At 41.0% G+C, this 20647-nt stretch overlaps 1 protein-coding gene across 7 annotated transcripts in view; it reads left to right on the top strand.

Annotated features, from left to right (window-relative positions):
* Nucleotides 1–20647, top strand: part of STPG2 (sperm tail PG-rich repeat containing 2) — a 398804-nt gene that overhangs the window by 107966 nt on the left and 270191 nt on the right. For 5 of the 7 annotated variants that reach the window (XM_037896937.2, XM_043545506.1, XM_043545510.1 and 2 more), the window contains one exon: nucleotides 1337–1426. The exons of the other annotated variants lie outside the window; for them this stretch is intronic. In XM_037896937.2, the coding sequence (XP_037752865.1) occupies nucleotides 1337–1426 (90 nt within the window). The remainder of the gene's footprint in view (nucleotides 1–1336; nucleotides 1427–20647) is intronic. 7 annotated transcript variants of the gene reach the window in all.

The following is a 20647-nucleotide window of genomic DNA, read 5'->3' as shown; positions in this document are numbered from 1 at the left end:
TTGGAGTAGAGGAGAGAGAGTGGATATAGGGTAGAGAGTAGAAGAGTGCAGGTGAGGAAACTGCATGGTTCTGAACCTGTTCCCCCTTTCCCCACAACAAATGTAAGCCTGTAGCTGTGAGTAAAGATGCTGTCAGTATCTTGAAAAGTACCCTTTATCCTTTTATGGTCCCACTGCGATCTCTACTGTGGTAGCCCTGAGTACATTTTATAAGTACAAGTTTGCAGGCTCAGGAAATGGTCTTTTTGCTCAATCTTTCCTTTCCTGCTCCTGTGGTGGTGCTACTTTTGTACTGTAACTCTTGTGTTGTTTATAAGCACCCATGCATGCCACAGTTATAAGTGTTACATGTTACAAACCTTGTTCTTGTGGAAATGGACATTACAAGCTCCACAAGTGTTATCATAATGTAGGCTTTTTTAGTTCTGTAGTTAGAGCAGCTAAGGTGCATGTATTAAGGCCCTGCTTCAGGAAAGCACTCAAGCATGTGTTTAAATCCTATTGATGTCACCATTAAGCTACTGTACTTATGGAGCCTGACATTACAATAATACATGTGGCGTTTGAAGTCAGTGGGACTTAAGCATGTGCCTGTGTGCTTCCCTGAATCAGGTCCTAACAGCTTAATACATAGTAATATGAAATCAAACATATTTTTCTTAGGTTAATTTAGCTTATTATTCACGTAAATGTTTTAAAATATTTTTATTGTGTGTGCGCATAAAGATTGGTGATAGATCACAACATGAATTGAAATAAATAAATAAAGGTTCTTTGAACACTTAAGGCCCCCTTTTAACTTTCCTTTTTTTCTTTTTTTCCTTTTAGGAAAACCAAATAAATTACTGTTTATATTGTTAGTATAACAATATGTTTATAAATTTAAACACTTAAAAACCAGGAACTTTAAAAGTTAAAGTGCTCATAGTAAAAACTTAGCTTTGCTGCATTGCACTGTTTTCTATTCCTGTTTCTCTTTTTGGATGGTTACTTCTATTTGATGTTTATATTGTTAAGTATTTGCTATAAAATATAAAGGATGAGGAATAGGGCCAAGCTGTCATCATCTTAGCTTTTCGTTTGCTGAGTCTGGAGCACTGAACATCATAGGCTTAACAGTACCTTAATATCATGTATTTGTTTAGGTTTCAAGAGGTTTATACTGTAATGGGGAACTTGGAAGGAGACAATGTATAACTATTTGTATTTGTATACACTGAATGGATTGATTCTAATGCCAACAGAACTGAAGTGAATTAAAACTACAAAGGAATTTTCAGAGTCTGAAATAGAGTTTTTTAAAGACTAACACTTCTGTGTACTTTGGAATTCTCAGGGCAATAGGAGCACTGAAGAATCACATAAACAACAAAAGCAATTATCTGTTTTCTTGTCATCAACAGAAAGAACTCCAGTAGTTACCATGGTAAGATAACTCTCCAGATTATTTAGATTGTCTTTTTATTTTACTGAATTCCCACTAATATTTTAAACTAATGAATACAAACAAGATTTGTGGGGTCAAATTCTTTGCAAGCTAAGGTCCTTTGAAATTAATAAAATTATGCTTGCAGAGAATCTGGCATGTATTTTCTGTGGGGTCTGTAAATTTACAGCAATGAGAATGACATCTTCCAGAATGGTGGTATAATATTTTCAGTATTATTTTATTTCTGATTCTGTGTGTCCTAACATGATTTTTGTTTTTCTTACTACTGCTGTACATTGAGCAGAGAGTTTTTATTGAGCTGTGATGTTCAGGTCTTCTTTCTAAGTGGTTAAAGTTAATTTTGAATACAGCAATGTATAAGAGCAGTTCTACTTAGTTCTTATAATATGTATTATCTTGCATTTGTCTACAAAGACTATCATCTCCCATTATGCTACCCTTTCACCTGGGTTTATGAGGCCCCTGCAAAGTTCATCACAGTCTTCTGAGGTCTTGCCTATCCTAAATAATTTTGGTGTCATCTGCAAATTGGCCACCTCACTAGTTACTACCTTTTCCAGATCATTAATAAGTTTATTAAAGAACACCTGTCCTTGTGTGGAACACTGGGGCACTGTGGTATTATTCTTTGTTTTCTGTCTTAGCCAGTTTCTATCCTTTGGCAGTATTTTGACACTTACCGCCTGACTACTTTTTTCCATAAGAGCCTTTTATGAGAGCTTTTTCAAAGGCATTTTGAAAGTCCTAATATGCATTTTATCAGTGGGTTCCCCCTCATCCATTATTCTGATGGTGCTCTTGAAGAATAGATTAAAGAGGGATAATTGTCCTCAGTAGAAGTTGTGCTAGGCTGTTCCTATAATCTTATGCTCCTCTGGATTTTTCATAATTCTCTTTTTACTGATTTTTTCAACCAGTTTACCTGAGACTGAAGTAAGGTTTATTGATCTGTAATTCCTGGATTACCTCAAGACATTTTGTTAAAGACAGGTACCTTCCAAAGACATTTGCTACCTTCCAGTCCTCTGTTGTAGTAAGTGATTTTAGTTAGAGCTTACATATTTTTGTTAGAAATTGAATCACTTAATAACTAATTCCTACAGAGCTCCTGGATGTATATCATTAGGTGCAGGGGATTTTGTTGCTCTTTAATTTACTATTTTGTTCCAGCACTACTACCTTTGACATCTCACTCTTTGACAATACCTGTTTTTTATTTACCTAAAAAGAGTAGCTTTGGGATAGATGTTTCCTAAACATCCTCACTGTTGAAAGCTGATGCAAATGAATCATGTAAATTTTCTGTAATATCCTATTGCTCTTGTTAATCCCTGGTAGTTCAGCAAACTCACTGGTCCTCTTGCAGGCTTTCTGCTTCTGATACAGTTAAATTATTTGTTTGGTTATTGGCAATTTGTCCTTCAAACTCCATCTTAGCCCTGTGAATTTTCGTTTTAACTTGTATCTACCATAGTTTATGCAGCTTCCTGCTGGTTTTACTTGGGCTTAATTTCCATTTGTTGAAGGATACTTTTGTCTCAAATTTTCCCCTTCAGCCTTATGATTTAATCATAAGTAAGGCTATGTTTTAGTCATGGGTATTTTTAGTAAAAGACATGGACAGGTCATGGGTAGTAAACAAAAATTCACGGTCTGTGATCTGTCCATGGCTTTTACTAAAAATACCGATGACTAAAACTTGGTGGGGGGAGGGCCGCTACCCAGGGGCCCTGCGGGTGGTGGGGGAGGGCAGGCTGGGGGCATGGGTGGGGGTGGTGTGCGGCCCAAGACCCCCACTGGTGCTGGGGCGGGGGAGGGGTGGGTGTTGGCGGAGCCAGCAGGCTTCCTACCTGTCTCCACACCTATCTCCCCGCTCCCCCGGGAAGCAGCAGGAGTTTGGGTGTGGGAGGGGGCAGGAGTGAGGCGGGCTCTGGGCGATGCTTACCTGGGGGGATTCCTGGAAGCGGTGACATCCCCCTTGCTCAGCTGCTAGGTGGAGGCGTGGCCAGGCAGCTCTGCATGCTGCCTCCAGCCAAGGCACCACCCCCACAGCTTCCATTGGCTGGGAGGCAGCCAGGTAAGCGCTGCCTAGAGCCCGCCTTACCCCGTCCCGTGACCCAACCCCCTACCCCCTCCCACAGCCAAACTCTTCTGCTGGGGGCAGGTTGGCAGGGGGGCACGGGGGCCAGAGACTACCCCAGCAGCGGCCGGTGGTGCGCCTGGTGCAGGGTCTGCCTGCGCTGCCTCTGAGCCAGGTGCACTGGCTGCTGCAAAAGTCACGGAGGTCATGGAAAGTCACGAAATCCGTGACTTCTGTGATCTCCGTGACAAACTCACAGCCTTAATCATAAGGGTTTTTCTAACTTTCCTACTTCCACTTTTTTAATGGGCTAAGCAACTCAGTTACCATATACTTAAGGATCTCCATTCTATTCTCAATGATTTTAATATATACGCTTTTGACTTTAGAATCTTTTTAACTAGCGTGTTCATTTAAAAAAATACCCCTCTCTGAAATTTAGTGTCATACTACTAGCTTTTCAATGGTTTTGTGGCTCACATGCAGTATATACGTTTCCTTCCATGTAAATATGCAGAGTCAGTGTTATGAAGCAGAATATTTGTTTACTCTAAACTGAGCAGATGTTATTTGAGAGAGACAAGGAAGGTGAGGTAATATCTTTTATTGGACTGACTTCCATTAGTGGACGGGACAAGATTTTGAGCTTCACAGACCTCTTTTTCAAGTCTGGGCTACAGGCTGCAACAACACTGCATGCAAATAAACTTTAATTGAAAATCATTGAATGAATGAAAGTAAAATAGAATTCTACAGTACCATTTTTACAATAATTTTTAAGAGCAGAGCTGAACATTTTATGACAATTAAAAATTTTTTTCTTGAAAATTAAATTTTGAATGAACGAGCTGATGTTAATCAGACCTCATAAGAAGTAGAAAGTGGGTTTTCTTGAGAGATCAGCAAAGTAATCATTTTTACCATACGTCTTCAAATTGTTCTCTGAGCTCTGTGCATGTGTGAGGTCACTGAGTGGTGCACATAATAAATGCTTGACAAGACAGTACTCAGAATTAGAAAATATAAGTTCCAGTAAATAATACAGCTGTACAGTATCTATTGTAACAGTAATTCAAGTATATCTCAGTGTGGATCCCACTGTAGGTGTGCATGCACCTCATGTCTGCGTGTTCAGATTCTTTTGAATAACAGTGTCCGTTGGGGCCACACATGCTTCCTTTGCCACCTCATGCTCCCACGTGAGGAAGTAAAAGACAGATTGGCTGCGACTCTAACTCACTTCCGCTAACAATCCCAGCGTCGGTGAGATGGAATGCAGGGAATGTCCAATCTCCTACTCTCTCTTTAGATACCCTAAGCCATTTTCCCAGGCCAACTTGGTGAAGAAATCTTGTCTTTATACTTGGTTCTACAGGGTGTTCGTTAAGAAAGAAAGAAGAAAAGAATTTGATTGCTGATCCCTGTGCTGGGGTGTATATCTAACATCAGTGTTGATAGGGTTAATGAGGGTCTGAGAGGTCAAGTAGGTCACCTGGTGTTACCTGAGAGAAGGAAAGCCAAGGTTAATTGAGAATGAAGTCTGTCTGGGGAAGGGTTGGGCCAACACTCTAAAGGAAAGAAGCTGAGAGCAGAAAGCAGCTGCTGGGGAAGGAGTCTGCCAACACTTCCTAGGAGAAGAGAGGTTGTCAGGGGCCGGAAGGAAGTCAGAGGAGTGAGCCCTAGAATCCTGCCCAGGAGTAAGGAATCTGGCAAGAAGCTAAAAGGTAGTGAAGTAGCTATTGGGAGTGGTGTAAGCTTCAATAGTAAACCCTGAGACAGACAAGAGAAAGAGGATGGAACCAAGGGAAACAGCAACAGGGACTGGGACTGAGCAGACCCGGATTGCTGGTTTTAGGGTCCCTGGGCTGGAACCTGGTGCAGAGTGAGCAACAAACAGCAGGGGGCACCCAATGCAGTGAGAGCTGTATAGACACAAGGAGGCACACTAGTGGTTATTGGGAACCTCATTACAATCCCCCTTTACATCCACTGTACATTAGGGTGAAGTGCTTTGTGCCAACCACAACACCTCACAAATTCTTCCCACCCTTCAACAGACTTATCCCCCTCAAATATGGACAAAGCCAATATCTCTTTTGCCTAGAGGAGAGAGACATCTCAGACAGGTGCTCTGATTACAAGTCCTGTTCCTCCAGGATATATAGGTTAAGGGATTCTTGGCTCAAGCTACATCTTCTAGATCAGTCTACATGGGTCACTTGGGATCCAGAGGTGAGTTATAACCAGAGTGAGGCCAAATAAACCAGCATCGGCCTGCACTAGTTTGAGAACACATCACACTCTGGGATTAGATGGAAAGAAGGCAGAAGACACCAACAAAGTTGGCACCAATGAAGTTGACGTTGATTACTTCAACATCAGTGAAGGTCCCGACGCCCAAGACCTCAGCATCAACATCCTCAGCACCAACTACCTCAGAATCAGCAGCTCTGACACTGATGACTCTGGGGCCTATGCTAGCACTTCAGCCATTGAAGCTGGCACCTATGCCCAGACATAAACAGGACACTGACTCACATAGCCAGACTGAGCTTAAACATATCTCTAAAACTGAAGAAAGGTCCAGTAGAGATAACATGAACCATCACTCCTCTAAGGATAAAGCCACTGAGCAATTAGGTGGAATGAGAGATCTGGCGCTGATCCCTATACCAGTACCTAGAACAGAGCCAAGCAGAGGTCTGAGAAATGCCTTGCAGGATTCTCTCTCCTCTCTGGAGATACCATGGACAGATCCCTTCACATCCAGGAAGTTACAAATAACAATGAGGTGACCGACACTGGCTCCACACTACTCCTGAGCTCTGCCTCTTGAGGAAGAGAGATGATACTCCTCCTCATTGCCAACATATTCCTTCTCACCAGCACTGAGCAGAGGTACTTTTCCGCTGCTATTGGGGAATGACCTCAGGTAAAGTACCACGGAGCTCTTTGAAAAGTTTGATGCCCACCCAGACTCAGAGTCCTTGGTCATTTCTGCAGCACAAGAAAAATCGAAGTCCATTAAAGGAATTCCAGAGGACAAAGACCCTAAGAAAGGAGACATTTTGGGATACAAAGTATATTCATCAGCCTTGCTGAAGCTTCAGGTGGTGAACTACCAGGCATTGTTCACCAAATATAATTTGGGAGAGGATCACTTCCTTCCTTGCAAAATCCAACAGGAGTGCAGGGATGAAATGAAGGCAATAATTAAAGTGGGCCAGATGACCACAAGAACATCACTGTAGGTCACCTTAGATGCCTCTGATACAGCCGCGAGGTCAATGGCCAAGGCTATTGCAATGAGGCACATCTTTTGGCTCCAGGTGAGCTATAGCCCATGATTGAAGACCTTCCTTTTGAAGGAATGGATCTCCTCAGCCAGAGGACAGAGGAACTGCTCCATTCCCTCAAGGACTTGAGAGCCATGCTACAATCCCAGGGAATTTAAAAACTGGCTCCCTACAGAAAGCTCTACAAATATTAGCCCCAACAAAGGCAGAGTATGCCATCCTACACCATGGGCTGACAGCCAGAGTATCAGAAAAGAAAGAAACACAGTTATTCCACGGTACACCTGTCTTCTGCCTCTTTGACCAACCCTGCACCCTCTCCAGAGGGCAGCAGGTTTGACAGGAGTGTCAAGAATCACAGCAGAGCCAATCTGGAACTTGGCCCCACCTTTGGGAACAGTCTTGTCCCATTCCACCAGGTCTGGGCAGCCATCACAGCCAACAAATGGGCATTTGAAAACATAGCCGAACATTACCCTATACAGTTCCATTTTCTGCCCCCTACCTAACTTGCTTCCCCATTTCTTTTCAGGGACCCTTTTCATGAGACTTCATTACAAACAAACAAGGCTTGTTGCTTCATCTAGGAGACATAGAAGAAGTTCTGTGGGGGTACAGGGGAAGAAGTTCTACTCACAGTACTTCTGTATCCCAAAAAAGAAAGGTGATTTTGTCTTATCCTAGACCTGAAGAAACTGAACAAATACATATTCCGCCTCACATTCAGGATTGTAACAATTATCTACATTATCACATCTCTCCAGGCGTAAGTCAGGTTTGTGGCTATTGACTTTCAGGATACACGCTTCCACATAGTCATCCATCTGGCCTGTGGGAAGTACTTGAGGTTCACAGTGGGGTCCAACCATTTTCAATACAAAATGGATTCCCCACTGAGAGTTTTCATGAAGTGCCTGGCAATAGTACCTGTACACTTCAGAAGGAAGAACACTGATGTCTATCCTTACCTGGATGATTTGCTGATCAAGTGCAGATTCCAGCAGGAGACAAGAGCAAGTCTTCCTCCTCTAAATGGTAGACCACATGATGAACTATGAAGAAGATCATCTGTTATGCCATCACAGATGATAGAATTCATAGGAGCTCTGATTGTCTCCAACTTGGAAAGAGTATACCTTCCCAATGAAGATTCCTGTTGATGCAATTGCTAATGCTCGGGATAGAGTAAAAGTTGACTATGATGATATTTCCATGTCTGGGGCTGGTTGGCCATATGTTTGCTTGCATATACATGGCAGTACTTGCCAGACTTCACCTGTGACATCTTCACCTCTGCCTCATGTCAGTCAATTCCCCAGGAAAACACCAGATGAACAAGAAGGTTTTTGTCTCACCTCTCATTGTTGCAGAACTAAGATAGCAAAAGAAACCCAGAAACGTGCATGGAGGGGTACCATTCTCTGCACTCTCACTGACAAAAACTTTAATTATGGAAATATCTGGCATAGGTTGAGAAGTCCACTGGACCACCTACAAATGCAAGAGACCTAGGCCCCAGAAGTCATGAGGTTCCACATCAAAGTCCTGGTCCTCAGAGCCACTAAAATAGCCTGCAGAGCCTTCCTCAACATTCTTCAAAACTCCACTATGCGAATACTGACAGACAACCCATCTGCAATGAAATACATAAGCAAACAAGGGGGCACATATTCATCTTCCCCTTGTCTGGAAGGTGTGCCAGAACTTTTGTTCCAGGGGGGCCGTGAACCTAAAATGCTTTCCTTCTGCAGTGATCTCAAAGCATACTATATACTTTTTCACCAACCTCCTTGTTCCTCAGAGTAATTTCCAAGATGAGAAGAGACAAAGGCATGATGTTTTGGTGGCTCCCTATGGGCCTACACAGTTTTGGCTGACAGACTTGCTGAACATGTCCATTCAGTTCCAGTCTAGCTCCCAGACTGCCTGTGCCCCATAGATAAATATTCCATCCAGACCTGAAGTGGCTGCACCTGATGTCATGGCTGTTGTCTGGTTGAGTACTACGGACAGAAGCTGCTCCCTTCAGGTCCAGGAAATCCTGTTACAAGGCAGGAAAATGTCAGCCAGAAGAACCCATTCATTTAAATGGAAGAGCTTCTTTCTATGGGCAGCCCAGCATGGTCTTCTCCTTGTTCTGGCCTTGATACTTATTGGACTTAAAACAGGTCTGCCTTTTGTTCAGCTCTATTAAACTCCACCTCACAGCAATCTGTTTGCCATCTACCTGTGAAGTAATGCTCTGACTTTTCTCACCTGATGGTATCAAAGTTTCTCAAAGGGCTATTACATACTTACCCACCAGTCAGAGAACCTGCTCCCATCTCAGATCTAAATATAGTACTCCTGAGACTCATGGAGCCTCCTTTTGAACCTCTCTCAGAATGCTCCTTAACACCACCTCGCTCTGAGGATGGTCTTCCTAGGGGCTGTCACTGCAACCGGAGTTAGCTTAGGTATGTACAGCCAACCTCCACATAAGGTATTCAAAAGGGACAGTGCGGTGTTAAGATCTCACCCAAAATTCATTCCTCAGGTAGTCTCAAAATTTCATATGAACCAATCAATCAACTCGCCTTTCTTCCTGAGCCACACTCAGCCCTGGGAGAAAAGAAATTGCACACAGTAGGTGTGTCTAAGACGTTGCTTTATTACGATGACAGGACCAAACTTTTCAGATTGTTGTCCTGTCTATTTCTAGCAACAACCAGGGTTTCTAAAGATCAGGTCATCTCAGCTCACAGAGTATCGAAATGGATAACACAGTGTATCTCACTGTGTTACCAGCTGGCTGGTGTATCTCTCCCACTGAACATCAAATCTCACTGTGTCACCAGCTGGCTGATGTATCTCTCCCATTGAACGTAAAGATCACTCCATCAGAATGGAAGCAGCATCCTCCGCCTGCTTCAGGAATGTGTGGCTTATCATATCTGCAAGGCAGCGATGAGGGCAACCCACTGATCTTTGTCAAACACTATTCCTTGGACTTAGTGGCTAGGTCAGATGTCAACTTTGTGAGAGCAGCACTAGAACCTCTTTTTAACTGATACATCTAGAGCTCCTCATTCGCACCATCCTGAGGGGATACTCCCTCTTGTCACCTACCTTGGGATCCACACTGACTCATACTTGAAGAAAAAAGAACAGTTGTTTATCCTACAGTAACTTTGGTCCTCTAGATATTGTAGTCATTGTGGATCCCATGACCTGTCCTCCATCCCTGTTTTTCGGAGTACTCATCTATCACAGACTTTGAAATCTGAGGGAACTGAGGGAGGGACATGGCTGTCTCACACTTTATGGCAGCACAAGGAAGCACAGGGCACATGTATGGCCCTGATGGAGACTATTAAAAATAATTAAATCTTGTGCACATGAGATGTATGCGCACCTACCTTTGGATTTCCACTGACTATAACATCTCGCAGAATCACAGTTACTGTAGGGTTCTTTCCTTTATTCCAAATTTGTTACTGAGTTTTCAGAGAAATGTTAAATGGCATTTCACTTTTAAATCTGCAAACTCATTATAATTTCCTGTCCTTCCCTCAGGAACAATTATTCAACACTAAAAATTCCATATCTTGCATGTATATTGTAATTGGCATATATCTTAATGTTTTAAAGCACTTTTCAACAATAAAATAAATGTTTACTGTCTCTACTAGACAAGTCAGATGTCAACTAAATAGCAGTGCAGCGTATGTAAAAATGGTAAATCACTTGGTGCAGTAATTGTTTTAACCGAAGGAACATATCCTTATTTTGTTCCTCAAAAAATAACTTTCTTTAGCAGTTAAATAAAATTAGAACCACTTTCATGTGTAGCATATTTCAAAGTCTACTGTCTATTTTCCAAATGATTTTGAATGTAAGAATAGTGGTCCTACTAGGAGAAATTGAAAGTCAATTATCTTTTTGTGTATGTTTTATGTATTAATGGGACTTCCAAGAGGCTGCAAAGGCCGCCAGAATATCTGGGCCCATATCTTGATCTTATAGATATTAGATTTAGAAATCCGATTCATTACAGTGTCATCAGGATTGGGTCCTGAATGTGGAACTAAAGTGTGGCACTCCATTTAAAATGAAAATAAAAATGAAAGCTAGTATTAGCATACATCTTAATAGATACAGACAGAAAAAATATGTCAGCTGTTGGATCTGCTGGTCAAGATTTATATCTAGGAAAGAGATTCCTCTTAATTTAAGATTCTTCATCATTAACAATCCAGAATCATAAGGATCTGTCACCAAAGCAACCATAAAAAAAAGGTTTTGATTAACAATGGTATAATAAGTTTGTTTTTGAATTTTTGTTGAAGCCAGTCCTTCTAAATCAAGAACCCTCTTAAATAAATGTTCAATGATTCTCTTGATTTCACAGGTAACAAAATAGTTCTAGTCTGCTCAGATAACAAGAATTAGTGTACATACGCACTGAACTGCTGAACATTTTGCATGAATTGATAAATTGCAGTGTAATATGTATGCTAAGAGGTTACTTGACTAAGTTAATTGTATTGAAACTTTTGAAATCTATGCTTTTGCTAATTTCTTTGATCAAGAATTGCTTCAGTGCAGAAGCTCCATGTCAGGAGGGGAGAGGTCTGAGGTTAGTAGGAAAGTGGGTACTAAGTTGTGAGGTAGCAGAGGAATTAGAAACAGGGGGACTGAGGGAGGAAATGGGGGGTTATTGGGTTGGAAATTTGTGGGAAGGCAGGTCATGGGTGCCTGTGGGCCTGCTAGTTGTTTCTGAACGGATGGGGAGCCAAGCAGAGTAGCTTGAGTTACTAGTTCTTTTCTTGGAGGAAAGGGAGTTTTCTGAACCTGTCAAGAGTCTGCAACATTGTCTGGGAAATCAGCTGCCTGGGACAGATTTAAATGTTTTTATTAAAGCAAATGTTAAAAAAAGTATATAGTACACAGATTAAGAAAAGAGTGTCTGTACATCTGGGTATAGTGCTTAGATTATTCACAATACAAAGTTTGTTTTGAAAAGTCATAAGATACATATAGTGCATAATCAGCAATAACCCAACTAGAATCCTAAGGTTATACAGAGACTTGGCTGTAGAAAGCAAATATAGGAATGAGTGTAGATTGTCCCTCAGTAATTGAGCATTTAGGGTAGTCCATTTGGAAAATACAATCCATGAGGAAAGTATTTCAGTTACTTTCCCCACTGCGCTTCTCATCGGCACTCCAGCTATCCTTCCTGGGATTGCTGATGTCCGGTGATGTGTTCTATGTAGATGTCCCTCGACCACCTGATGGCATCCGACACCACAAGTTGCCGCATCAGCCGAGCGTAGTGCTGATCAAGTCCGCATTCTCTCAACACTCGCTTGTTACTGGGGTCTCATGCGCTCAGAGCTCTGACAATCAGCGCGTCTGTCTGAACCTGGTAACCCTTAGCTCTCAAGGTGTCGGCCAGAGGGGTATATTTCCCCACCTTTCGAGCTCGGGCATCACGGAAGGCCTGGGTCCTGCTCTCAAAAGGCACTTTAATGTCCACCATGATGATCTTCTTCCGGTCCTCGTTGGTGATGACGGTGTCCGGTCGCAGTTGGCTGTCGGTTCCGGGGATGGTGGAGTTCATGGAAGCCTTCTCTATGGGTGGTGGGATAGCTCTGACGAGGTGATCTTGGACAGCATTGTGTCACAGCTGCCAGACTCTGGAATGGGGCTTGCAGCTACACAGGACGTGGGGTAGTGTCTCGTTGGCATAGCCACATTTCCTACATTGCTTGTTCCGATTCCTGTGGCGGATGGCTCTGTTCAGCGAATGCAGTTGAGCCAGGCCCTGTGGATAAACATCCAGTCGGCAAACTGGGTGAAGCTGCCCTTCGGGAGGAAGTGGTTGCTGGCGTCCCACTTGTACGTCACCTTGAACGCCTTGCCCTGGCCTGGTTCCGTTTCAGGTTTTCCACATACTGGCAGTGGATGGCATCCTTCAGGGCCCTCTCCAGCATGGTTCTAGCTTTGAGAGTGAGGATTGTGCGGTCTGTGTTCTTCATCTCTGATACCAGGACTTCCAGGTCCTGACGTTCCTCGCACCACATCCAGCGGCAGTCGATACGCTGCTCCAGTCGTCATGTAGCATTGCGGGCACGAGTCCAGAGCGAAGCACAGTCTCCCCCATCTCTTCCAAATTCACCTTCCAGCGAGCCACTCAGGTAGGTAGCGACATTTTGGTTGGAGAGGGGTCCTGGCAATTCGCTTCTTGATGACATCCCGCATGGCACTTTCTGTGATGTTCCTCACCATGGCGTCCGAGCACATCAGAAGGTGGAAGGCGTCAGTGATCACTGCAATGTCGCACAAATCACCCATACGAGGGGCATTGGTGCCACCCTGCCTGTGTGAGATGTACACCAGTTTATTGCTGGCTCTCTGGGGAAGAAACATCCACTTCTTTACTAGCTGCCTAATGGTGTAGTCTGCCTTTTTCAGAGGTACCTTCGCCATGGCAGATTCCCGAAGGAATAATCCTGGCAGGTCATTCTAATAAAGCATTGGATATTCATCCAGCAGCTGGAGATACCCCTAGTATCAACAGTAATTAGCATCTAAATGCATATTTTCCCCAAGAATAAATGCATCATTGTTGCTTTTTCTTAAAATATATCAATGCAAGCAGTCCAGCACTTGTGAGAACCATATACTGTAGTAAGAAGCCAACTTGTTTTTAAAGAAAGCAATTTGCACTCAGGCAGCATATTTCAGCCTTGAATTTCTAAGAGTCATTATAAAAATAAGAAACAAAATGTTCTTTAACAATATGAAAAACACCTTGGCCTTTTAAAGCAGATACTTTCTGAACAAACGTGTAGGTACTTATTTTTCTTCCTCTTTCTGTTATCATACCATGTGTGCTAACCAACAAATTGAAATATTTTTTTTTTTCCTGGTGCCACATTTTGGATATTGCAGTTTTAATATAGTTATTGTTAAATTATGCTATTTACTATTTTCCTTTTTGAAAAAAGGGATGATTGCTTTTTTTTATCATGTTGTACTTTAAAATTAGTTGAAAGATTTAGAGGTAACTTGTAAAATGTTGTTTATGTTGTCACTATAGTATTTTTTTTCACCTAAAATCTTCAACAGAAGGTCCATTAATACTTACTTTAGAATACAATGATGACCAAATGCTCAGAAATTTAGACTTCTGGTCCTATGAAATGGGTAACTGTTGGCTTTGCCAGTGACAGCAGATCTATATAAACAAGCACAATATTGCACCCAATAATATTTTTAAGAATAAAGATGCCTGTGCAAAAATAGATGGATAGTGTAATAGGAAAAAGTGCAGGGATTTCTAAGTAATCACTGAGAAATTATACTGAATCATAGTTTACTTTCATGGAGGGATAGATGCTTTTGAAAAAAAAGTACATAATTTTCAGAATAATATTTTATTATACATATGGAAAATGAAAGTAATAAAAATTTGAATGATTATTTTTACTGTGAAGGGTCAAGAGAGCAAATCAAGCAAAATGTAATTAAAATAACATAATCCAAAGTAGTTTTTGTGTATGTATTAGATCCAAATAGTCTTTAAATCTAATTTTTTAAAATCTGGAATCATCACTGCCTTCAAATTTAAACTGCTTTATATTCTAAAAAACGATGCAAATATCATCAGAAGATAATATTTTGTAAATGTATGTTGTGCTTACCCTTGATAATGACACAGAGGAAAAATAATAGTTCTATACTCCCATCCAGCAAAATACTTACTAGTAATCTCAATGGCAGAACTGAGTCCTGCCAGAGACCCAGCAAAAGCACCCAGGGAGTTGTGCTGCAAGGCCCTGATCTAGGAAAGCACTTAAGAACATGTGTAATTTTAAGCAGATTGATAGTCCCAATGAAGTGAATTGGGTTACTCAAGTAGTTAAGCACACACTTAAGGACTTTGCTGAATGGGGGCCCAAGAGATCAAGTCCAGCTCTGCGTTTTCTTCCAGTCTCCTATAATTCTGTTTAGTCAGTTGCACATTTCTGGTGTTGAACTTTGAGGCTGATGCTAACAAGCAAGCCCATAATTAGTTTTTTATGAAACTTTTTTTTGTTAGAAAATGCTGATTCATCAAAACTGAAATTTTTCGTGGAAACTTATTGGTTTCAGTGAAAATGTCTCCTGGGGGAGCCAGCCCTCAATAGTCAAGAGCTCAGTGGTTTTGGCTCTGATCTAGAACATGGGAGAAGGGTTCGAGTCTGTGTTGTGCCTGATTCTGAGCAGGGACCTGAACCTGAGTCTCCCATCTCTCAGGTGAATGCCTTAACCATGGGCTATAGAGTCAGCCTCTTTCTGTGACCCAATGAAGGCTTGTTTATTTATACAAAGTGGAACAGTCCCAACAGAAGAGATTCAGAAAGGCTGACTCTGTAGACTGGTAGTTAGGTCACTCATTTGGGATGTGGGAGACCCTGGTCCGACTCAGGCAGAACAGATACTTGAACCCACATCCCAGGTGAATGCCCTAGCCACTGGGTTATTAAGTATTCTGGGGTGGAATGCTCTCTCATGTTTTTTGTGAATAATTTCAAAAGGTGTAGTTCTGATATGGAACAAAAACAAATGTCAAAACCTCAAAATTTTTCCTGAAATGGAATTCTTATCTTCAGGCCAATTCTAATGTTACCGCTTGCCTTGTTATGAATCACATGCAGTCTAGTATTTTTATCCGCACTGAAAACTGACTTTTAGTATTTTTTATACCAGAATATTAATTTTACCTATGTATTCAGCTTCCACCTCTCATGGAGGTGGAGTAATTGTGCCAACGAGAGAGCGCTCTCCCGTCGGCATAGAGCGTTTTCACAAGACGTGCTACAGCGGCGCAGCTGCATCGGTGTGCTTCTAGTGTAGACCTGCCCTAAGAGGTTAAAGATGAAAAATTCTTTAAAATGCCAGAAAAGAATACCAAAAATTGTCTTATGGGTGGTTGATACAACTTATAGTTATATATGTAGTTAAATACAAGTTAACATTTCTGTTCAATAACATTTACTTTTAATATGTTGTTTTCCTCTTTTTACAAAATGTGTAAATCTGTTTGTTTTTACTGTGTATATAGGTGTCTCCTTTCTGTAAAGATCAGAGGTAAAATATTGTTTTTAAGCTGGTTGTTAGCATGATTTTGACGCCTGTCCACACAGAGCAGACCAAGTTCTAACATAACAGAGATGATGTCCAACATTGTTTATCAATTGTTTAAACACTATCAATTTAGTGGTGTGGTGGAGAAGAAGACCTATGATTTAATCACTCTTCCCTCTTCAAGTTTTAATTTCTTGTTGTATCTGAATTTGTCAAAGACCTCTAGCAAAAGGAGGGAAATGAAGTCTGATATTCCTGGTATTTCTAATGGAAAAACAGGCAGATTATTTACAAGAGTAAAAGACAATTTATTTAGTTTGTAAACTCTTCAGGGCAGAGGCTACTCTAGGTTTGTACAGTGGCCTGGGACATTGTATTCTCAGTTGGTCCCTAGGCCACTAGCATAATACAGATAATAAATAATAATTATAATGATTGAGGTATATTGAGAAAGCACTGCCTTGGGGTCATAGTATAAGACTGGGAGTCAGGCATTCTGAGTTCTCTTCTCTTCCCTCCATCAGTCACTGTATACTTGATTCTGCCATTCTTGCTCATGCTGAGTAGTACTTATGAGAGTACTACCTCTGAGGTAAATGCTACTCAGCACAGGGAAGGGTAATAGAATCAGGCTGTGTGTGCTCTTGATCAAGTCTTAAATTTCCCAGTGTTTCAGTTTCCCTATCTGTGAAAAGGGGATGACAATACGTGCCTACCTCACAATAATGGTATGAAAATTAATAATTTTACAGTGATTTGAGATCTTCAGTTGAAAGATACTATAACTGCAAAATAAGTAAAATGTTTTATTAATAAAAAACACTCTAGTATTGTAAATGCACACAGTGCTCTACAAACATCAAGTAAGACATGTTTCCAAACCCAAGTCACAGGCTGACAGTTCTGGGAAAGAAGGAAAACAAAGAGAGACTATTGGTGAGGAAAGATTCCTGAGAGAAGTGGGTTTTGGGGGATGAGAGAGAAGGGGCTTGGTGGTGAGGAAGTGGGATAATGCTCCAAGCATTTGGGGGCAACATCATGGAAGACACGAAGTTAGAAGAATGAAAAAAAAAAAAAGAAAAGGAAAAAAGAGGAGGATTTAGAAGAATAAAGAATGAGAGGGGAGTGGGAGAAAAGAGACAAGAGCTAAAGGTAGGAGCAGCATCATGTAGGTCCTTGAAGGGTCAGAAGAGGGAGCTTGGCTTTGATATGATAAGGGGCAGGAAACAAGTGGATGAGGGAGGAGTGACATGTTCAGAGCAGTGGGAAAGGACGTGATTATATGAGCAGTATTTTGGATAGACTGTGGTTGGGAGGGAGATGGTGTAGGCCAGAAAGTAGAATATTCTAGTAGTCAAGGCCAGAGGTGGCCATGGCCTGGGCAATGGCAATGAAGGTGGAAGCAACCGGTGACAAAGCTCATTGAGAGACTAGATATGTGGGAAAGGGGAGCAAAGTGTTGAAGATTACGTTACTCTGCAAGCCTGGGACAAAAGAAGGATATTGGTGGTGTTAATAAAGGGATTAGGTGAGATTTTTGCCATTTGGGGACTTATGCTTTGCCAGTCAATGGGAATTCGGTGCCTAAGAGACTTTTGAAAATGGGATTTAGGCTCCTAAGTCACTTAGGTGCTTTTAAAATTTTTAGCCCTGATCAAATATAGGAACACTTTAATCATTCTGTGTGTGACTGTGTGTATAAAAGGGAGGGTGAAGAAAGATACAGGAGAGAATTAAGGCTTTCTAATACTGTTACTATTTATTTTTTTCACAAACTATTAGAGAACTAGCTTTATTCAGACAAGTGTGCAATACTGAAACTTGGACTTATTCTCCAGACATATGAATAAATGTAGAAACTAAAAGCATTAAAATAAAGGAAACAGAAAAAGAAAATCCATAGCGTTTGAATGATTTAGTAACTGGATTGCTTCTAGCCTTGCTCTCTCCGCTTGCATATGTTGTGTAAGTAGTTAAGTGGCTTCTATTTAATGGCTAAATCATTTTTAGTACATTGTCACAATTATTGCTTTCATGCTGAATTGTTAATAGAATCATTTTGGTAGCATATTAAAAGTACTGCATACCATAATGCTCATTTACTTCAAGAGCTAAGGTTTCCTTGAAATCATATTGTGCTGCATAATTATAGTTTGCAGACTTAAACTTTTATTTTACAGAATGTAAATCTGCATTTTTGTGGTGATATGCGTTACAGGGGTTTCAGGTCTAGGTATTTAATAAGAAATTTATATGTTTCAATAGGCTATGCCTGATTTCACAGCTTAAAAAGTAGGCTATATTATGTGAAAATAATAAACCTATCACAGTTGGCAATGGCAACAGCATTCTAACTGCTGCTATTTTAGTATGTAACAAAAGTATTGTTTATTGTTACCTTGAACATTTAGATTTTTATATATGCTACTTAAAAAAACTTTTGCAATATGTTATTTGACAGCAGAATATATTTAAAGAATAAGAATCCAATTCATGATTATAAATAGTGGAAGAAATAGAGTATATGGTGTAAAATGTGTAATGATTACTATACATTTTATATTTGCACAAAATTCAGTGCAGAAAAATAAATGCTAAATTATTTGTATTTCTTTTCTTTATTGTGTGCCTGCTTACTAAGAGTGGCATGCATGTGGTTCACAACGCTTAGCAACAGTCTTCTTAGTAGTAGGCAGCTTGAGGACTGCTGTCTGAAAGATGATTGCCCAGAGGCAAGTGGGCAGAGTCACTTAGAAGGAAAAATTTCTACAAGATGGGTAGGTTTTAGCTCCTTTAAGGGCTTTAAAAATGAAAACCATGAATCTTAAATTGGATCTGGAATCAAACAGAGCTGATGTTGTGTATGGAGCACTGATATAATGTGTTCTCCTGTCTTTAATGTCTAAGAAGCAGGTTGCTGCATTTTGTATCAGCTAAAGCTTTTCATTTGGCCATTACTTTGATCCCCAAGTAGATTCTGTTGCAGCAATCTAACCTGGGATGAATACAGGAATCATCATAGCTGACTGAGAAGAATGGGCTTAATCTTTTGGTCATTTGAATATAAAAGAGGCATTCCCCTCCACCATTGTTGTCTGTGTTTCCAATAGCAGGCACAGTACTCTCTTGTTGATGGCATGGGTTGCATCTGCTGAAAATGAGACATAAGTTAGGATGTTTTTTGAGTAGTGGCAGCATGAGAGCCTGTGACATTTAACAACCTCTTCCTGATAACTCATACACACATTGAACAGTAAAGAGGACAAGACTGAACCTTCTGGAACAACCCCAGAAGAGGAATCTCAACAAAAAAAAAGGTGCAGTTATGCATTTTAACTTTCTGGGATATGCCAAAAAAGAAAAAAAAAACGAATTCCATTTAGCACTGCCAGGTCATGTATGTGAGACAGCATCTTGTGACTTCACTCTTAAAAGGTCTCTTTTCCAAAAACTGGACAGGTCCAACTTTGCAGATCTTATGAGATCTAATGAGAGCAAGGGGCATGGTGTTATAAGTGCAAGACAGTAACTTTTTTGTTATTCTCATGACAAGCCGCTGAGTGGAGACCAAGTATGAGAAATTTAGCCCCAATTTTTATGTTTAGCCAATTATAACTAGGGTGCATAATTCACATAGAACTCTTCACATAGAATCCACAAGCCACAAGTGGATTTGAGCCCACTGTGTTTATCATCTTTTGCCCAAATTCATGAAAATTTGCATGTGTGGGCTGTTGATTGTATATTGGTACCTACACAAAGGCCCTGGGACCACCATTTTTTTACATTTTACATTGTTTTCTTCATGAGGACTGGTGATCTGGTTCCCCAACTGTTGCTATCACCCTGTAGGTAGATTGGACCCCTTTGTTGCATACTAGAGATCTTCCACAAGCATTGGATGTCTGCCTCTCCAGCAGTTTTCACAGGATCTGTCAAGTACAGGCCACCTCCTCCATTAATCTATAAGATTTTTCTGTGAGGACAACATCTGAGGGCTAGACACACACCCAAAAGGGAGTGTCTAGCATATAATTGCTAGGGAGATGCTAGGTGGTTACATAGGTACCGCACTAGGTATTGATGGATATCTTTGGGATGTGGTGAAGCGCTGCAGTGGGAACGCTTCTACTGTATGGGAAGGAGAAGCACTTCCTGCCTCAGCATTCCCTCTCTCCCCCAGAAGGCTTTTTTTTTTTTTTTTTGAATATGAAAGGCAGTAGCCCATCTGAACAACCTGTTGGGAAAAAGCAGTCACCTTTTGACTTATGTATGCAGTATCTTAGTATTTAAATATTTTGGACTTTTTCCAAATTTGGGACCAGATGTTGGAAATGAGGTGCCTTAATTGTTCCTGCAAAATGTAGTTTTTGTTGCTTTCCTCTGGACTCCAGTTTATCCACATCTTTCCTAAAGTGTGGCACCCAGAGCTGGACACAGTACTCCAGATGAATCCTCACCAGTGCTGAGTAGAGCGGGACAGTTACCTCCCCTGTCTTATAAATGACACTCCTATTAAAACACTGCAGAAAGATATTAGCCTTTTTTGCAACTGCATCACATGTTGACTCGTATTCAACTTGTGGTTCACTCTAACTCCCAAATACTCATTGATTTATAGAATTGGGAGCCGGGTAAAACTGCTTTCACTGAAGTTGGAATGTCATAAATTTAATATCTTGTTTTGCTTGACTATCAACTCAT

This window comes from Chelonia mydas, chromosome 4 (genome assembly GCF_015237465.2).
Source record: "Chelonia mydas isolate rCheMyd1 chromosome 4, rCheMyd1.pri.v2, whole genome shotgun sequence".
Taxonomy (NCBI): domain Eukaryota; kingdom Metazoa; phylum Chordata; order Testudines; family Cheloniidae; genus Chelonia; species Chelonia mydas.
Note: the sequence above shows the minus strand (reverse complement) of the source record. Positions and strands in the feature narration are given on the sequence as shown.